This window comes from Mastacembelus armatus, chromosome 4 (assembly GCF_900324485.2).
Source record: "Mastacembelus armatus chromosome 4, fMasArm1.2, whole genome shotgun sequence".
Lineage (NCBI taxonomy): Eukaryota > Metazoa > Chordata > Actinopteri > Synbranchiformes > Mastacembelidae > Mastacembelus > Mastacembelus armatus.
In genome coordinates, this window is record NC_046636.1 from 17,973,692 (window position 1) to 17,999,217 (window position 25,526).

Below are 25,526 nucleotides of genomic sequence, written 5' to 3' on the forward strand. Positions count from 1 at the left end.
TAATATGGTATTTTGACAAATTTCTACTGCTACATTTATTAACATAAAATATCTGAACATATCATCTACCGCTGCTACTATTTCTAATACATTATACTACTACCAATAATTTTTGAATGTCTGAGTCCTTGAATAATGAATATGTTGTAGAAATTAGCTTGATTGTGTTTACCACTTGCCCCATTGTGTGGGGGTTATAAGATACTCTCCTGACAAGAAAACACATGCAAGCCTAAATTTGTGAGAAACCCAGTTTGGTTTGTATTTCAAAAGCAGGTGGCAGAGGTGCTGACAGAGCTAGGTCTAAAGTTTCAAAATAGACTATGTTTATTTTAAACTGCAATAGACAGGAGGAGCATGCTTGATATACTTGGGACTGTGTAATGTGTGAATTGGGTTAAGTTTATATGCATGGATGGATTACTAAACCACTGGACACGGGCCCAAGGCCCAGAGGGTCAGAGGGGCAAAGCCTCTGTTTAAAGTGACAGTTGATATTTCTTCTTGGAAAGTCAGTTAAACAACCACAAAGACACACAAAATGGCCACAGTGAGATGCACATAAGACATAACTTCAAAGAAGTACAAAATGATTATAGAGACATGACTAGACAAATAGAATAAATTTACTTTGATTTAAATTTATTTTATTTTAAATCTCTTTGTTTTTAAATGCTCTTTTCCATGCTTTTAATGTAATTATATGCCTTGTAAAACACTTTGAATTGCATAGTGTATGAATGGTGCTATACAAATAAATTTGCCTTGCCTTGCCTTGCCCAGAGGCACAAATGGTGGCACATAGTAACACAAAATTGAAACAAAAGCAAAACAACTGCAAAGAGACACAAAACAGCCAAACATAGACACAAGACTTCAAAGAAACAAAATGACACAAAAGTCATTTTTGGGTCTGGATATATTGTTCAAATATAGGAAGGGTGCAAGGACCTTTTACATGTCTATGCCCAGACGCCCAGAGTTTTATAATCTATCCATGCCCATGTATTGTTGGTAAAAGACAGCGAGTCTGTTCAAATAACCAAAGATGTTCAGAGTGGTCCAATGCCATGTGGTTTTGTTTATAAATGAATTAAAAGGAAAGTCCACATTTAAATAGATTTCAGATGTGTTTCTGCTTTGATTTAAGGCATAAACCCAGTATTACAAAAAAGTGGATGCTCTACAACATTGAAAATCATCTCATCTTCCCTCCTACCAATGGGTATTTGAAATCAAAGGGAGAGCATGTCATGGTGTGATACCAAGAGCCAGCTGGAATAAATTTAACACTGGGCTTGCCTTTTTTGTGGCCTTGTTGTGATTGAGAAAATATGAGGCAGTAGATCCCTCTTCATTCTGGCTACCTGATAACGCCCTACAACTCAATGCAGCAGCAGTCCAGCAAAACTATCCCTGCTCAAATCAAAAATTCAGAGTATCCCAAAGATGCTGCTGGAACAGGGATAGAGCAAAACGGAATCTCACAGTGATGATATGTTGTAGTGCTCACTGCAACCTGATTTAAAGTAAGGAAAGCATTACATATTCAAGGAAGTGTAGATTGTCACAGAACATGTAGCAGCATCAAGAGCTGTGAGAACCAATTCTCAGCTGCACCTTCCCTTGATTTAAGAGTTGCCCTGGTTGCCATGGGCAAAAATACTGATAGTGATACTGCATGTTCAGAGCATTGCTAGTTAATATACACTCCAGTAATGTTTCATGCCAATGTTATAATAATAGTGTACACAGCATCTGTTTTTATGTGGAGAAATTATATAAGATTCAAATCTGTAATTATAGAAGCACATGAAGGATGATCAAAATCATTCAGCTGTAAGTATTCCACAAAGGCTACATATTATCACATGAACTACCTAACTCACATATCTCGCTTAGTTAATCAAAAAAAAAGTAGTCTTAGAAATTATCATATGTAGAGACATATGTCTCATACGTCTCTTTGTCAATTAAGTAAAATTGCAGAATCAAGACCAAAGAGTGCTGTATTTCAACATTTGAACTTTATTCTCCTCTTCAATGTGACTTAAATGTGGTTTTAATGCATTTCCATGATTCTGTCCTTAATGTGAAGCACCTGGAATTCTCGCTACCTTTAAATGGTTACATACAAAAAACACTAGAAAATTTCAGTTCTGAAGAAACTGTGGTGGGATTTCTGGCTGCTGAAAAATCTTGGGCTACACTCTGTAACTGGCTGCTAAAAAAGCCGAATCTGGAAGCAGTGGGAAGAACCAGGGAGCTAAACTACAATGATAACATGATTTTGTATAAAGAGGCAGGGAAGGTGCATTAAGAGAATATCACTCCTGATGATCAATTAGCAGTCATAAAGTGTGAAAGACCCGAATTACTGTATGAAAAGCCCAATTCATATCAAATGTTTAAAACTGAAGTTAAGGACCACCCTGGACAGGTCACCAATCTAGCATTGGAATGACACATAGAGATGGACCAACATTCACCCTCTTATTCACACCTACAGGCAATTTAGAGTCACCAATTAAATTCTCGGGACAGTAAGAGGAAGCTGGAGTACCTGGAGAAAACCCAGACAGACAAGGGGATAACCTTGCAAACTCCACACAGAAAAGCCACAGGGTCAAATCCCTGGAATCTTCAAATATACAGTATATAGAATATTAGAAGAATAAAGTGTACAAGAATTGAAGGACATTCCAAAGACAAATACCCTTAACATAAAACAACAACAAAAAAACCAATTATACCTATAGTATGTTAGCCTAATTTGACTGAAAATGCATTATTCTTACTGCCTTTATGCACAATCAATTTGGATGTTTAATTGGTGTGTTGAATAAAGATATGAAAGATTATGACTGTGTTTTATCAGCTCAGTTTGTTCGTATTTGTGACTAGTGAAGATCAGGAAATTGCAAACAGTGCCATTAGTATTTCTTGCAACTGTATATGAAGTACCACTTGATGGCACTTGCACTGAGAGCAGGATATCTCTGATAGAGCATAGTTGGATTTGACAGCTAGTGCAACTGGGTCAATACAAACTCAAGTACTGGAGTTACATTAATGAAATGTGAAGATGCTTCAGATTACCCATATTTTTGATGCACTGTTCCCCTTCATCTCAGCTGTATTCACAACCCTAACACAGTGTAAATAAACAAAGTGGATCACTTTAACAGAGACATGCATATGTATGAGATGTAAAATAACCTGATCCCTTTGAGCGGTTTCTCGTCAACTCTCAAAAGCAACACATCAGTGTGTTTTTGTGTTTTCCACAACAAAAGTTTCCTTCCCTCTTGTCACAGGTGCCATCTCATTAGTGGTAAATCACTAAGCTGACATGTATGCCGTACCAAGCCACACAGCATCTCGTTTTCAGTGGAAGGCTGATATCACACAAGCAATGCAGTGTTTGTTCAGGAACATATGAGAGATTTCACACACTGAAATGATTCTGCATACAGTGAGTGCTTGTGATTGGGGTTGTGGGGTGGTGAAATGAAAGGATGTCACAAAAATCTCTTGTAAGCTTTAAAAATATTTTGCGTCCTAATATTAGAAGCCAACATTTAAATATAGGAATGGAAGATAAGCCTAGTAATCTTTGCCAAAATTCAAAAGGAACAATTTACAAAAGAAATATGTAGGATTATGAGGTGCATAAATGAGTTAATTTAATATTGAAATTATAATGTATATATTAAACATTATATTAAACCTTATATTAAAGGTTGCAATGAACAAAGCAACTGGCAAATTATTGTAATTAATTGTAATAGGTACATGCTTTCCTTACTCTGAAGGCAAGTATTACTATAAAAGTAATTGATATTATTGTAAAAACACAAATGTACTTGAGTAAGCCAAGCATTTAAGTGTATTTAAGTGTACAATGATTAGTAACAAGTCTCTTGTTTAGCCAGACATTTCCATAATCTGGCATCAGGACCCCCATATAGATACAGATCACTCCGTGGGCCCTCATGTGATAAGTCTGACCTATAGCAACCCTGTACAATGACTTTTGTGAAGTTCTGTATAGAACTGCACATCTGTCTGTGCTGTAAAGGGTGCCTGGATGCAAGGCTTTTCAGCTCACAGTGCATTTTCAACTTTGGACTAAATTTTGTACAATGATGAAAAGTAACTACTTAGGCTACATTCATGCATTTAGGTACAGTTTTGAGGTATTTGTGCTCTACTTGAGTATTTCCATTCTTAGCTACTTCATACTTTGACTAAACTTCATTTCAGAGTCCAATATGGTACTTTTACTGCACTACAGTATTTGATAACTTTAGGTACTTTTCAGAATCAATGAATAAAATAAAATACAGTATAGGCCTAATCATAACACTTTATTGATCCCAAGTGAGAAACTCACAAGCTACCCATCAGTATGTAAAGCACTTCATCAGCTCCACCTTTATCAGCTGCTACATTAAATTGTTGGACGCAATAATGCATCAATAGCTATAATCCAATGCTATCATATGCATGCACGTGAAACGTTTACTTTTACATTTGCTTCTTCAAGTACTAATTTTGGTGCATTGAAGTAAAAGATCTAGCACTTCTTTCCAGCGCTGGTGAAGGGCCAGCTGACACTCCTGCAGGGGCTCCTGGGTGCACTCCGCGTCGGGAAGTTGTGCTGCAGCTCAGCCTCCTCCCTCCAAGACCCGCCCCCACATCGAGCCTCTTAGTAAAAGGGGAGCTAACGTTAGATAGTAGTAAACTGATTAAAACTTTGCTCGAAAGAAGCTGGTTATCCAAACTTTGTTCAAGTATCACGTCTTCTCCGTCCACGCGTGTTTTTCCCACTCTGACGGCAGGACGTGAATGTGGAGCGGATACAAGACCGTCTTCAGATATCTGCATCCACCGCACAGACTGCAACTTTACTTGGGCATTTTCTGAACACCGCACGGTACGTGCGCTCGTTGTCACGGGCTGAAGCTTTTGTTTCTGGAGCAGTAATGGTTTATCAAAAGACTGTCAGTGTACGCTGTGTCTGTGGATAGCGTAAAGCAAATCTTTCCAGCGAGCTGTGTTTACTTATCCGCCCATAAATCCAGCTGAACATCTGTTTCTCGAATCCGCTGACACGCTGCTATATCTTTCCTCCTGTCCTCACTGAAAGTACAGCGTATTAGTTAACAGCTTCTCACGGTCTTATCCACTTTACTGACGGTGAAGCCGTAGTTGACCAGAAAACGTTTAGGAACGTGAAACTCAAGCGTTTTCAGGGGTAACCCCCTCTCCCCCCCACCCCTTCAGATAGAGAACAGCAGGACGCCGTGTGTCAGCTCTCCGCTCTGTTGTTGTCGCTGTATGGGCGCTCCTGTGGGATGTGCCGTAGCTGAAAGTGGTTATATTATTTTACTTTAGGGAAATGCGATCGATCTGATGTGTTGCATTAAGGAACTGACTCAAACCTTAGACAGCTCATTGATCTGCATTTGCTATTTTGGCTCTTTGGCTTACACTGCACAGCATGTTCCCACATCTCTGTTTATTACCCCTAAATGACCTGTCCACCAATATTTATGCTGAAGCACATGAGGTGCAACTAGTCATTATTTTGACTGTTGATTCATCTGCTGATTGTCTCTTAGTCTACGGAGTGTCAAAAACAATGAGAAATGCTCATTATGGTTTCGTAGAGCCCATGGTGATACCTTCAAGTTGCTTATTTTGTCACACCAACCAATTCACAATCCAAAAATGTTCAATTTTTGGTGGTACAAAGGAGGAAATCCTCACATATGAGAAGTGAGAACCAGTGAATGTTGGAAAAGATTAAACAACTCTCAAAAATGTTCTGTCAGTAGATGATTTGATTAAAAAAGTAATCTTTTTAACATTTTTACTAGAACATACTTTATAGAATGTGCTGTTTGATGGACTTATCAGGATGTCACACAAATACAGTAAAAAGGATGTTTGTTGAATGTTGTATCTGGAGGTGTTGAGGTGTACTGAAGTGCTTGTGGTCAGAGTGTCTAGCTGTGTGGGAAATAAGGCTGTGAAAAGCATTTTTAATCAGTCACTTGGAGCTGTTTTTTTGTAATGGAATGAGTGGGACATTTGGTGGTTTGTCAGTTTAGGCTGATACATATTCACACTGATAGGGGAGAGGAGCTCGTTTAAGTTTGCTCAACAGGGGATCACTCAGACTTTAGACTTGTATGCAGCAAATCAGTGTCAAATTAGTAAGCCTTAACATCTTACTCATCTGTAACACAGATAGTGACTTTTGTGATGCTGCTCTTTTCATTTATAGATTTGTGGTTATGATCTTTAAACCTTTAACTGCAGTGTTTGCATACGATACATCAGGACACAGATATAAGCCAGGTCTTTTACACTGAAGTGACCACAAGTATGCAGTCTGGTTTCAGTGGTGTGTAGGATGTTCAGTCTGGGGTCTGCATGATCTGATGTATTTTCCAGGTCTTCTTTGGGTGAAGTAGTTGCTCAGCTTGGATGGTCAGGGTTGAAGAGAAGTCACATGAGGTGATTTGAGTTGTTGCTGCAACAAAACCAGGCCCGTGTCATTTAGCTTTTGGTGTAAAACCTTTGCACTCAACCCAAAACAAAATGTTTCAGGGGGAATCTTTCAGTTTAATTTGAACGCCTTTCCATTAGCTTATTCAATATTCCTCTGCAGTCTAAACATTGTCAGAAGAGCCCTTTGATTTGGACTAAGTAATGCTTTACAGTTTACCCTCGTTTAGATGAAGTTTAAGGAAGGGCATAAATCAAACAGTGGGCACTGGCTCTTCTTTACTACCTGAAAGTGTAATATTTGTCATGCTCTTCCAGAATGACTTCTTAGCCTCTGCAGCTGCCACATTGAAAGGCCCCTTTGTCTTGTGCAAGCTCCTTGCACTGCAGAGCGATGCACCTTAGTACTTTATGCATCACTTCCCATGCACACTCTGTAGTTCACCACGAGTCATAAAGGTGCACATCTGTTTCTTCCACGTGGTACTTTACCAGTTACACATTCATCCTTTAAAATGTGAACATATGCAATTCCTGTCACAGAACCTTCACCACATGGTCTGACATTAAACTCGAGTTGTCATAAGGAATCAGATATCAGATTGGTTTAGAGCTGCAGAATATGACAGACAACAATGTAGAATTAATGTAAAAACTCTACTGTTTACAATGAGTCTCATATGTTAATTCCTACCACCACAAATATTTATACAATACACTTTTAAGCCTTAATTCACTCTTGGGTGAAAAACAGTGGCCTAGATGATTGGAACTCTATAGTGTCATATGTGTGGGATCCCAATCTACACAGTGGCAATATTAGCTTACTAACTGATTCTTTTCTGTTTTTAAAAGGTGGTAACCAAAAATATTTAATGAATGTATTGTGTGTCTTAAGTTTACAGAAAACAGTGCAGAAATACAGCTAAAGTAGGTCTGTAATGGTGCATATGTTCATATTGTTGATATTGTGATTGTATTTAAACAGCAAATTTCAGGGATTCTTATAAGAAATGTTTTAACTTAGACTGTTGGCTGATGTATTGCTATTGTATTTCTGAAACTCTCAAATATTGACATTTGTACTTGCCCAAAACATCCAGTATGGGTTCGGCCATAGCACCTACTTTCTTCAGATTTTTTTTTATTACATGTTTTTAAAAGCTTTCTGCAGTATTTGTAACATTGTTATTTGTAGAGTTGCACTCAATTTCCTAGACTTTACACTTTCACTTATAAAAGTCAAAGCTGAACATGATTCATGTGTTTGTGTATATTGCGATAAACCTGTAATGATAGTGTGGTTATCGTGCATGTCAAAAGAGGGAAAAAATTTTTTTTTAGACATCTAAGCTCTTAAAGCCCTGGTTGGGATTTTTCCATGTAAGCATCTGACTGACATGTAAGAGGTGTTGCAGGAGACATAGTGACAATGTGGCACACTACATAGTATTAATTGATGAAATATTTTCGACACACAAAGTTATTCAGCCATTTAAGACATCAGTTCAGTCAAGTCAATAGAAAAGCTACTGTAGTTAGAATAAGCAAAGAATTTTTTCTTTACATAATGTACATTTTTTCTGTATTGTTCTTGTTTTTAGTGTTTAGTTTGTTGGTAATTTAGTAAACACATGCAGCTTACTCAAGACCACACTGTAGCATCCAGTGGTCCCTAACAAGGACAATTAAAGTGCCTTAATAGTCTGTGACATGTTCTGAAGTGCTTCACACCCAGCCGGTGTCACACTCTCGCACACATAGACCAGCCATGGCGATTGAAACGTGTGTACAGCACGGTTCTTTGAAGCACGCGTCACTCCCAATTAACCCTTCTGGATTAATCCCCTGGTCTCCAAACTGCTGCTTTCCTTGACTCATCTCATCACTCCCACTGGGCATATTAAGCAGAGCCGTGTTCCCACTGTTTGCCCATGCTGAAAAACAACTTGCTTTGGTTAATGTTCTCTCTTTCTCTGCACTTTGCAGTTGGAGCTTGAAGCTGACGTCCTTTAGACTGCTTCTAAGAGGGAGAAATCTTCGGCCTATTTACCCTACTTCCTCATACTGGAAGCTGCAGAATATAAACAAAATGACTAGAAGATTCCCCGTTGCTTTGTTACTTCTTGCAGGATGTTGCCTGGCATCTGCAGGTAAGTTTGTCTGATTTGTTATCTGTTTCTAAGAATAGTGCAGTTATCAGATATACATGACTACTTGCTTGTTTGGCATAAAAAGCATTAAAAATGAAATTCTTGAAGGTTTGAGCCAAAGTCAAACCCGTACTAATGACTGATTCTCCACCAAGGCTTGTAGTGCTGCATTGTCAGACTGTACTGTGCCGGATTTTCCATTCTTTCCCCCAGCATGCCTTTCTAGACAGTACTTGTCAGAGTCATGAGTAAGGGGGATTTACATTTAAGAATGCATCAACAAGTTTACTGTCAAAGCACAAACGCTCTGCAGTTCTACATCTATCTGTCATATTGATACTGTCAAATACCCCATAATTTAACTGCCTTTAAACTGGCAAACCAAGGAATGATTGCTGCAACTTGTGTCTGTTTACATTTATTTTGTCACAATCACCTGTATGTATTTTAGGTTGTTCTCCTTGTTGCTGCACAAAGATTGCTTCTGGCTACAGCTGGCAATGACTTACTGATGTAATTATGCTAAGAGATGGGAAAAATTTTAAAACGTTGATTTGGAATGTTCTTATCAAAACTAATGTCATGTCACTGATGTGTTGTTATTCATTGTGGTTGATTAATATCATTACATAATGATTTAACCCACTTAATGATAGCTTTTAATAAAAAAGCTTCTACAGACACCTGGTATATGCCTGTTAGACTTCTGGAAACACCCTCTGTCAGGCATGTAGTCAAGAGTATATAGCCAGGCTTGAAACTCTGTGAAACTGTACTTAGGAGTTTGAGCTAAATACTAACATCAGAAGATAGTCAGGCAATGATCATGGTCTACATATTAGGATCTTAGAAATGTGCACAACTTAACATTAGCAGTACCCAGCTGCAGCTTAAGGTAATATTGCTCCGGGAAAAATTGGGGATCACCAAAGTCATTATGGAAGCATTTCAGCTATATGCATTTCATTACAAACAAAAAATTATCCTGCTTTTGGCACTTGAACCATGAAAGTCAATAGGATTGGTAATATGGGCACTAAATTCTCTGGTCTGTCCGATGTTCTTGACATGTTTTCCAAAAACGTAAACCTAATTGAAGAGAAATGCACTAGATAAAAAGTCAGACAAACATTTAAATGATTTAGTCCTTTGGAGGGCAGCACAGTGGCTTGCTGGTTAGCACTGTTGCCTAACAGCAAGAAGGTTCCTGGTTTGAAACCCGACACGGGCTTTTCGGTGTAGAGTTTGCATGTTCTCCATATACAACCATTTTTTTGTGTTATGCCTATACATACATACACTCAATCAGGGTTAGGGTTAGGGTTGTCTAATTAAAACATAAATACATAAATGAATAGGTTATAAGAAGAAGAAGAAAAAGAAGAAGAAGAAGAAGAAGTAACCAGTTATATCAATTACACATTCATAATAAATGGCTTTTATTGATCAATGTATTTTTCTGTCTGAAAATATGCAGTTTGCATACCAAGCTGTAATGCAGTACATTAGCACACTTGTTACTTCACAATGATGTAAGGCTTTGAGTAGTTTGACAGACAGGCTGGTATTTTTCAGAGCTCTCAGAAAATAAAAGTACTGTTGAGTTTCTTAGCTATAGCCATGGAATTGGCAGTCCAGGTGAGGTACTAAGAACGTGGGGTCCTATTCACTTCTTCTTTAAGGAATGGAGGGAAGAGAACATCTTTCTTCCTTTCTTCTTTCTAATGATTGTTTCTGTTGTGGTCTTGATTTTCAGTATGATGTAGGACAAATATGGAACATCTACAGTAATTGTACAGTTATTTGGAAGTAAATACTTTATTTACATTTTACATTTTTTTATTCCCTATTGCAGAAAAATGTTGGTTTTCATTTTCTGGTGAGACGTTGGGTTGTGCTCATATTGACTTAAAGTGGGCAGAGTTTCAAGACCTTATAGTGTTGGCCACTAGATGTAATTAGAGGAACTTATAAATGCTTCAACATTCATATTAGCCTCAACTGTGGTTTTTGTCTGATGAAAAAGTCACAGAACTATTCCTTTTCCTGACTTGGTTCCAAAGTTTGATGAAAACATTTGGCACATTGGCTACAACACGGTATAAGCCACACTGGGAATTTAGTGTACATTCCTCTTCTCTGTTTTCCAGATTGAGAGATGTCCTGTTTACAGAGACTGGTCTTGCAATATATGGCTTTGGAGTTGAACGCACTCCAGCTTTAATCTGCAACATCCCTGTGTTGTTTTTCTGTGGTAGCACAAGAATAATTACCCTGTAGGAGGCATGCTACTTAACTAGTGTTTCAAAAAAGTGTGGTCCACAATTTTAATGCTTTGAGTGCTTTTGCCACCATAGGTTATTATTATAAATGTTCTTCTGTATTCTCTGAAGGTTTGAACAACAATCCAGAGAGCCCACTTTAACTCAAACAATAGCAGTGTAGTCGGTCTCTGTTGTGGGCAGAGCAAACATAATTTCTCCTACAATGCCAGGATCTCCAACACAATGAAGTCACGTATGAACTTTTCCTCTAAATTCTTCCTCATTCGGCAAGGCTCATTGTTGTATGGAGTCACCAGGGACAGATATTTACAGTTTGAAAACTAAATGCCCTTTCCTCCAATGTGTACTGGTAGGCAGTATAGTCAGGGATTTATGGACAGATCTTCAGAGTTATTCTGTCACTTCCTTTTTGGCTAGGTATAAAACAGGATATTTTAATATTTATATACATTTTCTAACCTACAGGACAGTTTTTCCTTTGTATTTGGTCAAATTAACTTGTCTTTTTTTACAGTGCCACTTAATCCTACCCTTGTCACCTCTCTTTTTCTGTCTATTTCTATTATCTTGCAGCATCTGTGTAAACAGCCCAATCTGCCCTCTAAACTTGTCAGGAGAGGTCTTACGTAATGTTTAGATTAGTGTGCAATGAGTCTTCTCTCAGCATAATGCAATCTAGGATCAGGGCCTCCCATAACTCTTAAAGTCAGACTGATAGCACCTTGACGTCCATATTTCAAGTCTCTGCTGCTTCAGTTTTTGCTGTTTATAACCTTTTTTCCATATCCTTACTACCATTTTGTGGTTACCACTTCTCAACTTGCCAAAACAGTTATTTTGTGAACAATATATCGTAGATCTTTGGGCTGACTTTGGGTTTTGCAGTGAAATAGAATCTTGCAGGAGTCATGCCAGCTATTCATTTGAGGTGCTTGCCAGAAACAGCTTAGGCAGGACACTGGTTTATACTGGAGGATCGACGGCAGGCTAGAGGATTGCTAAAAAACACTAGAATAATGCTAATATTCACTATCCATATATTTAACTTTGTAAAAATGTATGTCTTTACAGTAAACAACTTTCTTTCTGTCTGCATTTTTGTATACTCTTGGCAGACAAGAGTCATTGTGATGCCAGAAGTGGTTGTAATGTTTTTCCCCCCACAGTTGAGCTAAAGGTTTGTCTCTATAGCCAGTATGCTTTTGTAGGGCCAACAAGAGGGGGACTGCCAAAATGCATTGTGCAACCACTGTAATCTGAGAGGTGAGGTGGCCAGGGGAGGAGAGAGGCAGGCGCAGGCGTGGGTCGTCTGGTCCAAATCGACACACTCCACACATGCACAGTGTGCCAAACCGACAAAGTCCCTTCCAGCATGCTAAACCAGATGTTGCCCTGTGATTCATGCAAGGAGTTGGAGCAGTGCAGCACAGAGGCAATGGGCTGCTAGGCAGAATGGTTGGGATGTTTACATAGCAACGGGAGTCCCGAGCGTCTCTAATTACAGGTCTGCTCTCCCCCACGGTGAGGCCTTTATCTTAACAGTGCTGTCAAAGAGGAGGCAGCCACTCTGGCCCTGTCTCTTTATATTTTTTTATTTTTGAAACAAGGTCACCCTGGTTTTGTCCAGTTTAATTCACCGCAGTGTATAAAGTGAATTGTGGAGCATTTACGTTGATTTACTTATTCTTGCTCACTTGCTCAGTCTGCCTCTCTCTTTCACACACACATAAACACTATCACTCATGCAAAAGCACTTTAGTGAGCTTTGGCAGACAGGCCTCTACAGATAGAGTCATATCTTTGTTCAGGTCCATCATATCTTAGCCGCCCCTTAAGCGGACACTTACGCAAATCTGCAGGAGTAAACTGAATCCCGTCCCCTTCCCTCTCCCTCTCTCTCCATAGTTCCAGTAAGCTGGCGTGTAAATAATTTCGGTCAGAGCCAGTAATGGGAGACAGCTGGGGTGATCGTGCGTTTTCCATTGTGTTTCATAGTCACTGGAATTGGGGAGAGTTAGACTGTGATTCATTGAAGAAAGTGCGAGTAATAGTAAAAAAGTGGACTCCCTCTGTTCAGATAACCTGCAGAAGCAGCGAAAAAAATATGCATATATGTTCATATGCTAATACTAATAGTAAATACATTGTATTAGTTGAGATTTTTGTTTTTTGGCCATAACCTGCATTTGTTTGGCAGAACTTTAGTTGTCTAGCCACCTTGCAACACTTTTGAGTGACTCTTTAGTACAAAAGGAGTACTAATATGGGACTGCTGAAGCTCAAGGCTTTCAGGTGGTGTCTTTCATCAGACTAGCCCCTCATGGGGCCTCACCTTCCCCTCTCCATTTCCACCAGATGAGTCCAACTGAAAGACCAGTCCCTATTTTGGAATGGTCCTTTGGAAAACAGGAGTTTTGGTCCAAAAAATGACAGTAGGCCCTTCTCTGAGCCTGATATTTGCCTTGAATGACAAACACACATGCTTGGAATTGCTCATCTTTTCCACTTTTCCATCTTTTCCAAAAAGTTAGATTTCAGATCGAAACTAGTTGTGGACTAGCTTGCGGTAGGAATAAATTATACAGGGGTAAAGAGTGAAATACCCTCTTAATGTACTGCAAGGCTATTATGGTATATGGAATATAGCCTGCAACATGAAAATTTAAAGCATCGGAATAATAAAAAACACTAAAAACACATTTTTCTGTTGTAGGTTTGAGCCACTCCCTCATATTATTTACTGTCTTTGTATATTTTACAGACATTCCCTTCACAGCCTATTTATTGGTGACAGTCCTAACCAAGATTTTAGTAGTCACACTTTCTGTTTTTTAACTTTCTAGTTAAGAGGCCCTCCCAGAATCTTTTGTAAGAGTTAATACCTGAAACCTCGTAGGTCATAGAATGACACAGGGATCCAGCTTGTGTGAAAACGCTACCTGCCTTGGCCTTCCTCATGTTGCTGGCATCTTCACTGTGGGCTCACACAAAGGCCCAACATTGTTTCACTCTTTTCTTTTGGTTGATGGCAACCCTCTTCTCAGAGGTCCCTGTTACAACATCTGAGTGATGTAAACTAGCAACAGGAACAAAGGTGTTGTTTCAGGGTGCTGTTTGAATGATGTCAAAAATGATGTCTTTACGTTCTATGTCCTTTTACATTACCCTGACTTGAAGACAGCATTTCAACTATTATCAAATTTTCAACTGAGCTTGATCCTCACCTTCTCCACCAGACTTTTCATTACTGCTGGTGGATGATATCAAATACTGTCAATTGAGGAGTTCTGATAAAGCGGATGATCCAACAAAAATGCAATCAGGCTGAAATGAAGTTGGACAAGACAAGTGACCCCAGGGCACATCTCCCTGCTTCCTGTACTGAATCTGTGTGAATGTATATGAAGCAGTTGCTTTCATATCCCTGCCGTCAATGACCATGATTTTTGCAGGCATCTATGATAAGTGATATTCCCTTGAAGCAACAGGACAGACATTTGTCTCTATTTCCCTGTTTAACCAAGAAAGTCAGTTCTGCTACTATAAGAAATCCAGAAATCTTGCTGCACTGGGCTAGATGAACTGATGGTTGTTGTGCTCCATATTATGCTCCCTCAGCAAAGTCATATTTTATTGAAAAGCTCATACACAATCACAGTACAATAATGCCACTACTCTTATGCTGCAATTGTTAATACAACAGCATTTTTCTGCCATTATGCACTGAGCCTTCCTTTGTTTTGGTCCATTTGATTGATAAATCATGAAAAATAGTCCATGTTTTACATTCTGAGTGTTAAAAGTATATACTCTCTTATGTATTTGCTTAGTTTACTGATAGTCAGATTTATCCCCATACTGTTTTTTTGATCCACCAATATGCAGTCCTTGTTTCGTGACTGTGCTGACAACTTTTTTTTTTCTTTGATATTATAGGTCCGGACAGCACATGTCAGCACCTATTGGTAAAGACATACAGTGGTAACACAGGCAGTAAAATCTCTAGTCATATGCACATATGCTAGGTCTCCCCCAGCTGTCTCATTTTACACAGTGACTTCTGTCTTCCCCTGGGAATTAGAGTTGTCATCTGTCTCTTCAAAGCCCCCGATTTATGTCTGCATTTAAAGATACAGAGAACTGTACCCACTTCCACCTTCTCTGCTTTCCCATGGCTTTATGTGCTGCTGGTAATTGGTCATGTATTCAACTGAAGCTGATGGTTTACCAACAGGTGCCTACTCCATTTGTCAGGGTTGGTGAATAATAACCAGGCTCACTGTCAGTAGCAGAAGTGCTTTACCCACCACACAGAAAATAAATGAAGGAATAATGAAGGAAAAATCATACCTTTTTTCCCCCCAAACCTATACTTTTGCAATTGATAGACATACATTTTTCCTTGCACTCTGTTTATCTTTGTTTTCTGTAGCCTTCACTGCTGCTGAAATTTTTACATTCATAGTTTTTAGAACATAATTTATTGTCCAAACACCTGGTAACATACTTACACATTGCCTGCATATCCATGCTTATATAGATATCCACATATCCAACATAGCTAAAATATAATCAATTGAAACTCCTGCATGTTTTTTCAATTATGTGCCAGCTTACACTATTGTGGTAGGTGAATCTACCAAAAAAAGTGTGTCTGGGTGATATTGAGTTACAGAGAGGACAGTGGGATATCTGACTTTAGATTTCACACTTTGATGGGGGACTTTACGACTTCCCTAATGGAGTTCGGGCTCACCCCTGCCCTCCTCCCTTGGTCCAACTCCAGTTTCCTCTTCTTATGCCTCCAGTTTTACAGTCCAGAGATAAATTCTTTTCATAGGCAACTTATACTACCCTTATGAAAGACTTTACTCACTTCCTGTAGTAGTGGCTTAAGGTTCATGGGTGAGTGGGCTGTGCTAATGTCAACACTGCCGAGTTAGTGATTCTTTAGTCCAAAGCCCCTTAGGAAAACAAAAGCGGGCAGAATATTACATTCCCTAAACTGGTTTGTGGAGTGCATGATCCATGGGAATCATTCCCTGCAGTTAAAAAGAGAGAGCCCAGAAGATTCATTTAATCTGGTAGTTCATATAGAACGTGGGATGTCTTAGGTATGTGAGGAGATATATTCTAACAAAGAGATGCCTGTGTGCTACTTTGAACTTATTGTACTTACACTGGCTATATTAGTGTATTCAGAATGCACTGTTTCATTATTGTTTTGTTTTTTTTCATTTGTTCTGTGCCTCTATTTTTCCATATAGGGAATTGTGTCATTCGTTTTTTGAGGTATGTGTTGACATTTTTGAAGTTATCTTCAGGGCTTTGACCTATACATCTAAAGAAACACAATCAGACTGCTAGCTCAAGGGTACTGGGAACATGTGAGGATATGTATACACACACAGGGGGAAGGTTCTGTTTGTTTATCTTCGGAAATGGCTTTGTGGGAATATCAGATTTATCCCTAACTGGCACACACAGACTGACATCACTTCCTGTACCCAAATCTTGGCTCAGTGCCACAGTATGGAAAGCAACAAAGTCTATTCTCTGGAAACAGAAGTGTTTATATCTAGTAAGATATTACAAGACTGCAGCCCACTTTTAAAATTTAAATATAAATACATATTGTCCACCTTCTAGTTTTATGTCCTGCTTAAGCACATTTGCAGAACATTGCAACTGCATGGCAGTAGCTTTGATAAATGATTAAAAATTCTGACAAGCTTTTTAAATTAGGTAAAGCATAAAATATTTTAGAAAACTCGATATTTTCAGGTTCTCAGTTATTGATCGACATTTGAAGACATCACCTTGGAATTTAGGAAATAATATTTCATATGCTAAACAAAACTTTGCAACCCCTATATCAGATACTGAAAGCATGTACATGCATTCTTCAGCTCTTTATTTTTTTTCCAGAGAATATATATAAGGGGTGTTTCATAAGGGGTGTTTGAACCGCTCTTGGTCTGGTCCATCACCTAGGACCTGTTTGCCTTGGGAGACCCTGCCAGGGGCCTATAACCCTGGACAAGATAGCTCCTAGGATCATTCGGGCACTCAAACCCCTCCACCATGATATGGAAGGGTTTGGCGATGGACGCTGAAACTGGCTTTAGGGACATGGAATGTCACCTCACTAGGGGGGAGGAGCCTGAGCTTGTGCGGAAGGATGAGCGATACCCACTAGAGACAGTTAGCACAGCCTGTGCTCTGGAACCCAACTCCTTGAGAGGGGCTGCACTCTCTTCTACTCGAGAGTTGCACGCGGAGAGAGGCGGCAAGCTGGCATGGGCTTGCTCATAGCTCCCCAGCTCAGCCGCCATGTGTTGGAGTTTTCCCCCCTAAATGAGAGGGTTGTTTCCCTGTGCCTTTGGGTCAGGGACAGCTCTCTCACTGTTGTTTCGGCCTGCAGAGCAGAGTAACTGGCCTTTTTGGAGTCTTTTGGGGGGGGTGCTGAAAGGTTGCTCCTATTGGGGACTCCATCATTCTGTTGGGGGACTTCAATGCTCACGTGGGCAGCGACTGTGAAACCTGGAGTGGCGTGATTGGGAGGAACGTCCTCCCTGATCTGAACCCGAGTGGTGTTCTGTTGTTGGACTTCTGTGCTAGTCACAGTTTGTCCATAACAAACACCATATTCAAGCATAAGGGTGTCCATCAGTGCACATGGCACCAAGAGACCCTAGGCTGGAGGTCGATGATTGACTTTGTAGTCATGTCATCTGACCTTCGGCCGTATGTCTTGGACACTCGGATGAAGAGCGGGGCAGAGCTGTCAACTGATCACCACCTGGTGGTGAGTTGGATCAGCTGGCGGAGGAGGAAGCGGGACAGACAGGCAAGCCCAAATGTACTGTGAGGGTCTGTTGGGAACGTTTGGCCGAATCCTCTGTCAGAGAGTTCTTTAACTCTCACCTCCGAGAGAGCTTCAACCAGAGGCTGAGGACATTAAGTCAGAATGGACTATGCTTTCCACCTCCATTGTCGACACAGCGACTAGGAGCCGTGGCCATAAGGTCTCGGGTGCCTGTCGTGGCGGAAATCCCCGAACCCGGTGGTGGACACTGGAGGTAAGGGTCGTTGTCAAGCTGAAGAAGGAATCCTACCGAGCCTGGTTAGCTTGTGGGCCTCCTGAGGCAGCTGACGGGTACCGCCTGGCCAAGCGTGCTGCAGCCCAGGCGGTGACAGAGGCAACAACTCGGGTATGGGAGGAGTTCGGTGAGGCCATGGAGAAGGCCTACCGGTCGGCCCCAAAGAGATTCTGGCAAACCGTCCAGCGCCTCAGGGGGAGAAGCAATGCTCTGCTAACACTGTTTACAGTGGAGGTGGAGAGTTGCTTACCTCCACTGGGGATATTGTTGGACGGTGGAAGGAATACTTTGAGGATCTCCTTAACCCCGCCGACATGTCTTCCATAAACGGAGCAGGGGCTGGGGATTTGAAAGCTGATCCATCCATCACCCAAGCCGATGTCACTGAGGTAGTTTGGCAGCTCCTCTGTGGCAAAGCACCGGGGGTGTATGAAATCCGCCCCAAGTACCTCAAGTCTCTGGATGTTGATGGGCTGTCATGGCTGACATGCCTGTACAACATTGCGTGGCAATCGGGGACAGTACCCCTGGATTGACAGACCGGGGTGGTGGTCCCTCTTTTTAAGAAGGGGGACCGGAGGGTGTGCTCCAACTACAGAGGGAGCACACTCCTCAGCCTCCCTGGGAAGGTCTATGCCAGGGTGTTGGAGAGGAGGATCCGGCCAGTGGTTGAACCTCGGATCCAGGAGGAACAATGCGGTTTTCGTCCCGGTCGTGGAACACTGGACCAGCTCTATACCCTCTCAAGGGTGCTCGAGGGTTCATGGGAGTTTGCCCAACGAATTCACATGTGCTTTGTGGACTTGGAGAAGGCATTTAACCGGGTCCCTCGTGACACCCTGGAGTCCAGGAGTATGGGATCCGGGGCCCTTTGCTAAGGGCTATCCGGTCTCTGTACAAACGGAGCAGGAGCTTGGTTCGCATTGCCGGCAGTAAGTCAGACCTGTTCCCAGTACATGTTGGACTCCGGCAGGGCTGCCCTTTGTTACCGGTGCTGTTCATTATTTTTATCTCATCTCTGCTTTTTGCAGATGATGTCCTGTTGGCTCCATCGAGCCAGGACCTCCAGTGTGCGCTATGGCGGTTTGCAACCGAGTGTGAAGCAGCTGGGATGAGAATCAGCACCTCCAAGTCCAAGGCCATGGTTCTCAATCGGAAAAAGGTGGTTTGCCATCTCCTGGCCACGGGACAGATCCTGCCTCAGGTGGAGGAGTGTAAGTATCTTGGGATCTTGTTCACGAGAGAGGGAAGGACAGAGCGCAAGATTGACAGACGGTCCGTCGTGGTGAAGAAGGAGCTGAGCTGAAAGGCAAAGCTCTCGATTTACCAGTCAATCTACGTTCCTACTCTCACCTATGGCCATGAGCTTTGGGTCATGACCGAAAGGACAAGGTCTCAGATACAAGCGGCTGAAATGAGCTTCCTTTACAGGGTGGCTGGGCGCTCCCTTAGGTATAGGGTGAGAAGCTCGGTCACCCGGGAGGAGCTCGGAGTAGCCTCTCCTCCACATCGAGAGGAGCCAGCTGAAGTGGCTCGGGCATCTGTTCCGGATGCCCCCTAGGCACCTCCCTGGGGAGGTGTTCCGGGCATGTCCCACCGGGAGGAATCCTCGAGGAAGACCCAGGACACACTGGAGGGACTATGTCTCTCGGCTGGCCTGGGAAGGCCTCGGTGTCCCCCCGGAAGAACTGGAGGAAGTGTCCAGGGAAAAGGAAGTCTGGGTATCCCTTCTTAGGCTACTGCCCCTGTGGAAGAAGATGGATGGATGGATGGACTATATATCTGTTCCATCCATTATGCTGTTGGAGGAATCTCACTAATATAAAGCATGTGATATTATGACATCAGCCTGCATGATAGTAAAGCATTCACATCAAAATATTATTGTTCATGTAGACACATTTAGTGAAAGTGCAAACGTCAGAGCGCTGATACCAGCAATGCTTTTTATTATGGATATAGGCCATCTATTTTTTAAGTCCTGCTCAGTTTCCCTAAAATTCTTATAATTCTTTTCCCATTCTGTTTTCCTGGTGTTTTAGCAATTATTTTTAAGTATGTGGCTGGTTTTGTTACTTAAAAATAACTGTTTCATGAAGATTGTTTTCACGAATAGTGAGGAAATCCAGTCATCATTTTATCAATTTATCTAGTGATTGTATTTTCCCTTTAAATATGAAGCAGTTGTATTTTGAAAGTGAAAGCAGGACTTTTAATCACCTTAATTTTATCACATTATATCTGTCTGAGATGGCAATCTGCTGGTTCTTAACAACATATGTGAAAGAGATATTGGTGCTTAAATCATAAAGAGGTTATCATCCAGAAGTATGCCTGCCAAAGACTCTAAAAAGTGTCTAGTGACATGACTGCCTGGACTGCACGCTTTAAAAATATATCAAAAGTGAGTATTTATACACCTTCCCTCCTTATTTTGGATTTACTGTGCTCACTTCATCTTACCTCTGACACTATCACCGTCAAGTCCAAATGCATTTTAGGCAATCTAAATACATTGTCACAGAAAATAAATTTCTTTTGAATTTGCTCTTGCAATGCCATATCCATGTTTTTTGTTAGAATCAGTCTTTGTTTATTTGGTGCAAATAATCAGAAAGGCATAGCTAAAGAAATAAACATTTAGCTCAGGGTGGTTGGGAGAAAGAAGTAGGTGAAGGTGCATGTCGGTCAGTGGGGTTAGTCTTGTTCATGTTTTTTCTAAAGTGAGACAAATGAACTGAGCAGGAATGAACCACCTTTAAAAAAATGTAGCATGCATATTAAAACGATAAGTGTTTTATCAAGAAAGTAAACAGAGAAAAAGTTAACTTGAAGTTCTGTAAATGCCCATTTAAGATCTTATTTTATATACATTTCAACTGTCTCTTCAATGGATATTTCAACTGCTTCTGTCTTGCTCTTATACTGGCATTTCAAAGGCCTTCATCTCACACTATTTGACTGTTATTTCAGCTGACATCTCAGTAATTTGAGTTCTTGCGTGCCAATTTAGAAGACAATTGATTCTCCCATTTCCATCTAAACTGAATCTTTGGCTTCTTTTAGGACTTCTGTATCTCCACTCCCACTGCAACCTTTCAGCATAGCTAGTGTACATTTTTGCTTATGCCCAAAATTTTCAGCAGAAATTGTAACTTTTTTAAAAAAAATGTAGTATTTCTGCTGCACCTAACTGCTATATGAGGCTTAAGTCTAGGATCTTAGTGACAGAATTTAATATTTGTTATTGATTACTGAAGCTCATCCCTACAAACAACTATTAATTGTTCTAATACAAGTAGGGCAGCAAAAATCAACTACTTTCATAATCGATTATTTGGTCGATTAACTGGACTTTTACAAAAGAATTCTGTTTTCAGCATTGTATTGTCTATGCAAATTAACATTTTACTGGATGACTGATTATTTTACCACATAACAGAAAAACTAGACCAAGAAAGTATCACCATTACCCACATAACAGTGTAAAAATTGTTTCATTATGGAATCACTCAAGCAGCTTCTCACTGTCACTGTGTGCCGTTGCAGCTACATCACTTGATTTAACTAATCAATAAATACAACTATTTTAATAATCGATTTTTATATTTTAGCAGTTAGTTGATGTAGCCTTAAATATAAAAGTAATTTGTAGCTATATGTGCTTTTATCATGGTGACCATGAGTTGAAAGTGGCTTGGGCAAAAAGCTCAAGTCATTGTAACTTCCTGTGTCCATCTGCAGTCTGATCAAAGTGGTGATGACAGTTTATGATATGTCATTCTGTCATTTTTTTCCCACCTTGTAAATTCTCTCTTGGCTTCACAGTTTCACAACTAATACCATAACACCCCCTTACTCTGTTACATGTGTTTTTTTTAAACCTGTGACATTTGTCATAGCTGACACTTTTGACATATAGTCGCCACTTGTAATTTTTAATAGTTAGTGAAATGCTGCTTACAATCCTCTGTTCAACTTTACAGGAGCAAAAATTCAGTGTTTGAGGCACCTTTTAGTTTGCTGGTGGCTGTGCAGAGATGCTGATCTGGGTCAATAAATTCTGCTCTATGGCTAATCATGGGTTCATTTGCTCCAGGTATGACCCCCGGGAGTTCTGTTACAACATAGTAACATCTCCGATTTCACTGTGTGTATGTCAAGATCACAAGCAGTTGGAGGGTCAGTGGGTGGTACCATGGCTAGTTTTGAACTGTTCTATTTTTCAGATCTTTCCCCTGTTTAACCACTCAGAAATCCCAGCATGCAAAGGTGAAAGAGCAGATTTAAATCTGCGAATGAAGTGCAGAGGGGGCAAATTATAAAAATGTTTGATAATAAATTTGATAATCTTACTTAATAATTCAAATAATTGTTTCATTTATATGAATTGTGAATGTGACTTGACCTCACAGCTGGGCAGCTGGGGGAAGGTCTGTGGTGATGATGAGATGTTGATGTTGAGTCTGTTGGTCTAGGTTGGGAACTGGCTGTCTTTGTCCATGTTAGCTTTTGGTCCTAAAGGCTCATCTGTTACTGATTTAGAAGATCCTATGAAAAACAGAATGTTAAGAAAATGAACTGTCAAGATTCAAAGTTAAGAAACACACCATGAGATGCACACTATGAGATATTTGTACCTTATGGCAGTTATGTAACCCATTAAGTTTACCATGACAGTTTGATCTTGCAGTGCCAAAAATATTGAGCTATGTTGCAAACTTTGTGCTATTGGATGCAATACATTTTTAACTGCATATTTTCAGATGTAAGTGGAATGACACTGTTGTTCATCATTTATATAGCTGCACACTTCCAAGAGGTTTCATAACATTTTTAGATTACTGTTACAGGTGGAATATCAGATTCAGCAATATCTGTCTGCTTAAGGGGGGTATTTGTGGTGCTGAGCATCGGGTAGACTTGGGCTAGACTTGTTTTTCAGGCAGTGTGAACAACAGTTTCTCTCATTTTTCTGCTGTGGGCGTTTGGCCTGGCCAGCTAAAAGGCAATAGTGGCAGCTGGACAGGACGTACTCTGTACTCTGTTGATGACAGAGGAAACAGAATAGATGGTTGGGGAGGACGAGAGACAGGAGTGGGAGAGAAAAGCAGACAGACAAGGTGACAGAAGGCACAAAGCTGTGGCAGGGATAACAGGTGCAAACTTTATTTCCTCTACAACTTTTTCCTTGGGTAGTAATGGCAATGGCATATGCAATGGGATTAGAACTCTGAATTGAATTTAGCTTGATAAAACAACTGAGTAAGTGGTGAAAACCTTTGTGTTTTGCAGTGTATCATCTTGATGGTTTTTCCATCAATGCATTATAGATAAAATTAAAACGTAGAAAACATTAGTTAAAGGCACTCATTGTGCTGGTACCTTGTTTTCATTTGAATTATTTGACCAGTGGGGCTAAACAGTATATATATTCAAAATTCCCTAAAAAGCTAAGAAGTGTTTGTTGACATTTCTTTGCTGTGGAACAAAGTAGAGACAAATATTGTCATTTTTAGGCTTGTCAAGATCATGAATCTTGTGTCCTACTTCTCTATTCATGTGGTAATTCTTTCCTGTATGCCTCCTTTTCCTGTTTTATTTTTTAAGAAACTAGAAAAGCAGATCACTGCCAGTATATTGTAATCTTTTGGCAGTCTCCCAGAAAGAGCTATAAATTTCTTTGTCTGGCTTTATTTGTTATTCTCCATGTGTGAGGGGAAAAAGTGCCCTCAGATGTGTTAGTGGGCGTGAAGCATGATGACATGCTTAGAGAGGGAATAGAGTTCTGTCCTTTTGAGGAAAAGGGAAGGGGGGCATTAGGTGGGGCTTCAAATACAGATGCACCCCCTCCTCCCGACCCCCACCCTGAATTTTGTAGTATATAGCCCCTCCACCACAAATACACACACACATACATGTATTTTTCTCCCAAACTTTAAAGGAATTTATTTTAATTTTAATTTTACATCTCTTCTGCATGACATTCAACAACAATGCTAGGGATAATTTTCATGTTTTTAAAAATACCGGTTGCTGGTGCTGCATTGGCTTAGTGTTTCACAAATCAATCTAACCATTGTGGTTCCTATTCTATATAAAAGTAGTTATTCCAAAGTAAGAGCTAAAAAAAGTACCCTAAAACAGCATTCTAAGAACTATTATAGTTCTGAGTTCCTGTGGTTCCTACACAAAAATTGGGAACTTCTTCCAAAGTTTATATAGCAAATATGAAAAAGTTCCACTGTTCCAGAAGCGCCTAATGTTATGTTATCAGTACCCAAGTATGCCTCACGTGCCCCCTGCAAATGATTCCACCCCTCCACCTCTACCCCTCTCACCCACACACACACGCACACACACACGCACACGCACGCGCGCACACACACACACACACACACACACACACACACACACACACACACACACACACACCCTCACACGCACACACACACACACACACACACACACACACACACACACACACACACACATGCGTGCACACACACCTTGGGAACATTTGTATATAGAATGTTCACAGTAAGATTTTCAAAAGTTAATCAGAGTAAATTATTGGAGTAACAAAACAAAACACAGTGCAAAGTTCAGGTTGAAGCATCTGTAAAAGAGGATTTGTCTAAAGATAAATATGGTAAAAAGCATGGCAACAGCATCTGCATCTTTGTTACAGTAAGTGGGGTGATTATATATATGTTTACTGACTTTATGTTGATCTAACATTGGATTATTGGAGAGCATGGAAAGAGAAAACAATAGCTATGTGTTCTGAGCAGAGGAAAAAAAAAGAAAAAGTTTTCCCTTAGCAGTACCCCACTGCTGATACACTGTTCTTTTTGAGTAATTTGCTGAGAATTTAACATTATCGAACTATCTGTCAGTGAGACTTTAATTTTTTCCAAATGTTCCTTCTGATTGCTATTGGCAACCTTTGTGTGTTTTGTGTGATGTGTTTGAAATGTGAGCGCACCCTGACTGGCACATGAGCCTGGGGTGAAAAACAAGGTCTGACCCTGGATGTTCTTAAAGTATACATGACTTTTTAATGAAAAATAACTCTTTAGTACCTTATTCAAAAACATCCTCCCTGTGCTTTTCTACCACTTTGACTTCATGTGAGATTGTTGTATGTGTAAGTTACACCCTAAATGTGTTTAAGTAGGCCATGCAGATGTGAAACGTACAGGAAGTTTAAATGACCAGAAGGTCTCTGGCTGTGGTTAAGCTTGTAAACCACCTGAAAGTTTCAGGCTTGTGACAGGAACGTTCCATATCATGCAGGAGCTAATGTGGATGATAAATGTGATTCTTAAAACAGATAACAGTTCAGTTTGCGGTGCCCTGGTGGTGGTTTTGAGTCAAGAATGCAGTGATTTTAACCCTGCACCAGGATAAAAGTCCCTCACCAGTCCCTGTTTCTGCCACCAGATGTCACAAAACCTATTAGC

At 40.3% G+C, this 25,526-nt stretch overlaps 1 protein-coding gene across 1 annotated transcript in view; it reads left to right on the forward strand.

Annotated features, from left to right (window-relative positions):
- The first annotated feature begins 4,575 nt into the window (after nt 1-4,575).
- The window catches only part of tgfbr3 (transforming growth factor, beta receptor III), a 62,779-nt gene continuing 41,828 nt past the window's right edge, over nt 4,576-25,526 (forward strand). Inside the window, exons 1-2 of the mRNA XM_026305063.2 lie at nt 4,576-4,939; nt 8,509-8,672. Of these exons, the coding sequence (XP_026160848.1) occupies nt 8,612-8,672 (61 nt within the window). The 5' untranslated portion in view covers nt 4,576-4,939; nt 8,509-8,611. The remainder of the gene's footprint in view (nt 4,940-8,508; nt 8,673-25,526) is intronic.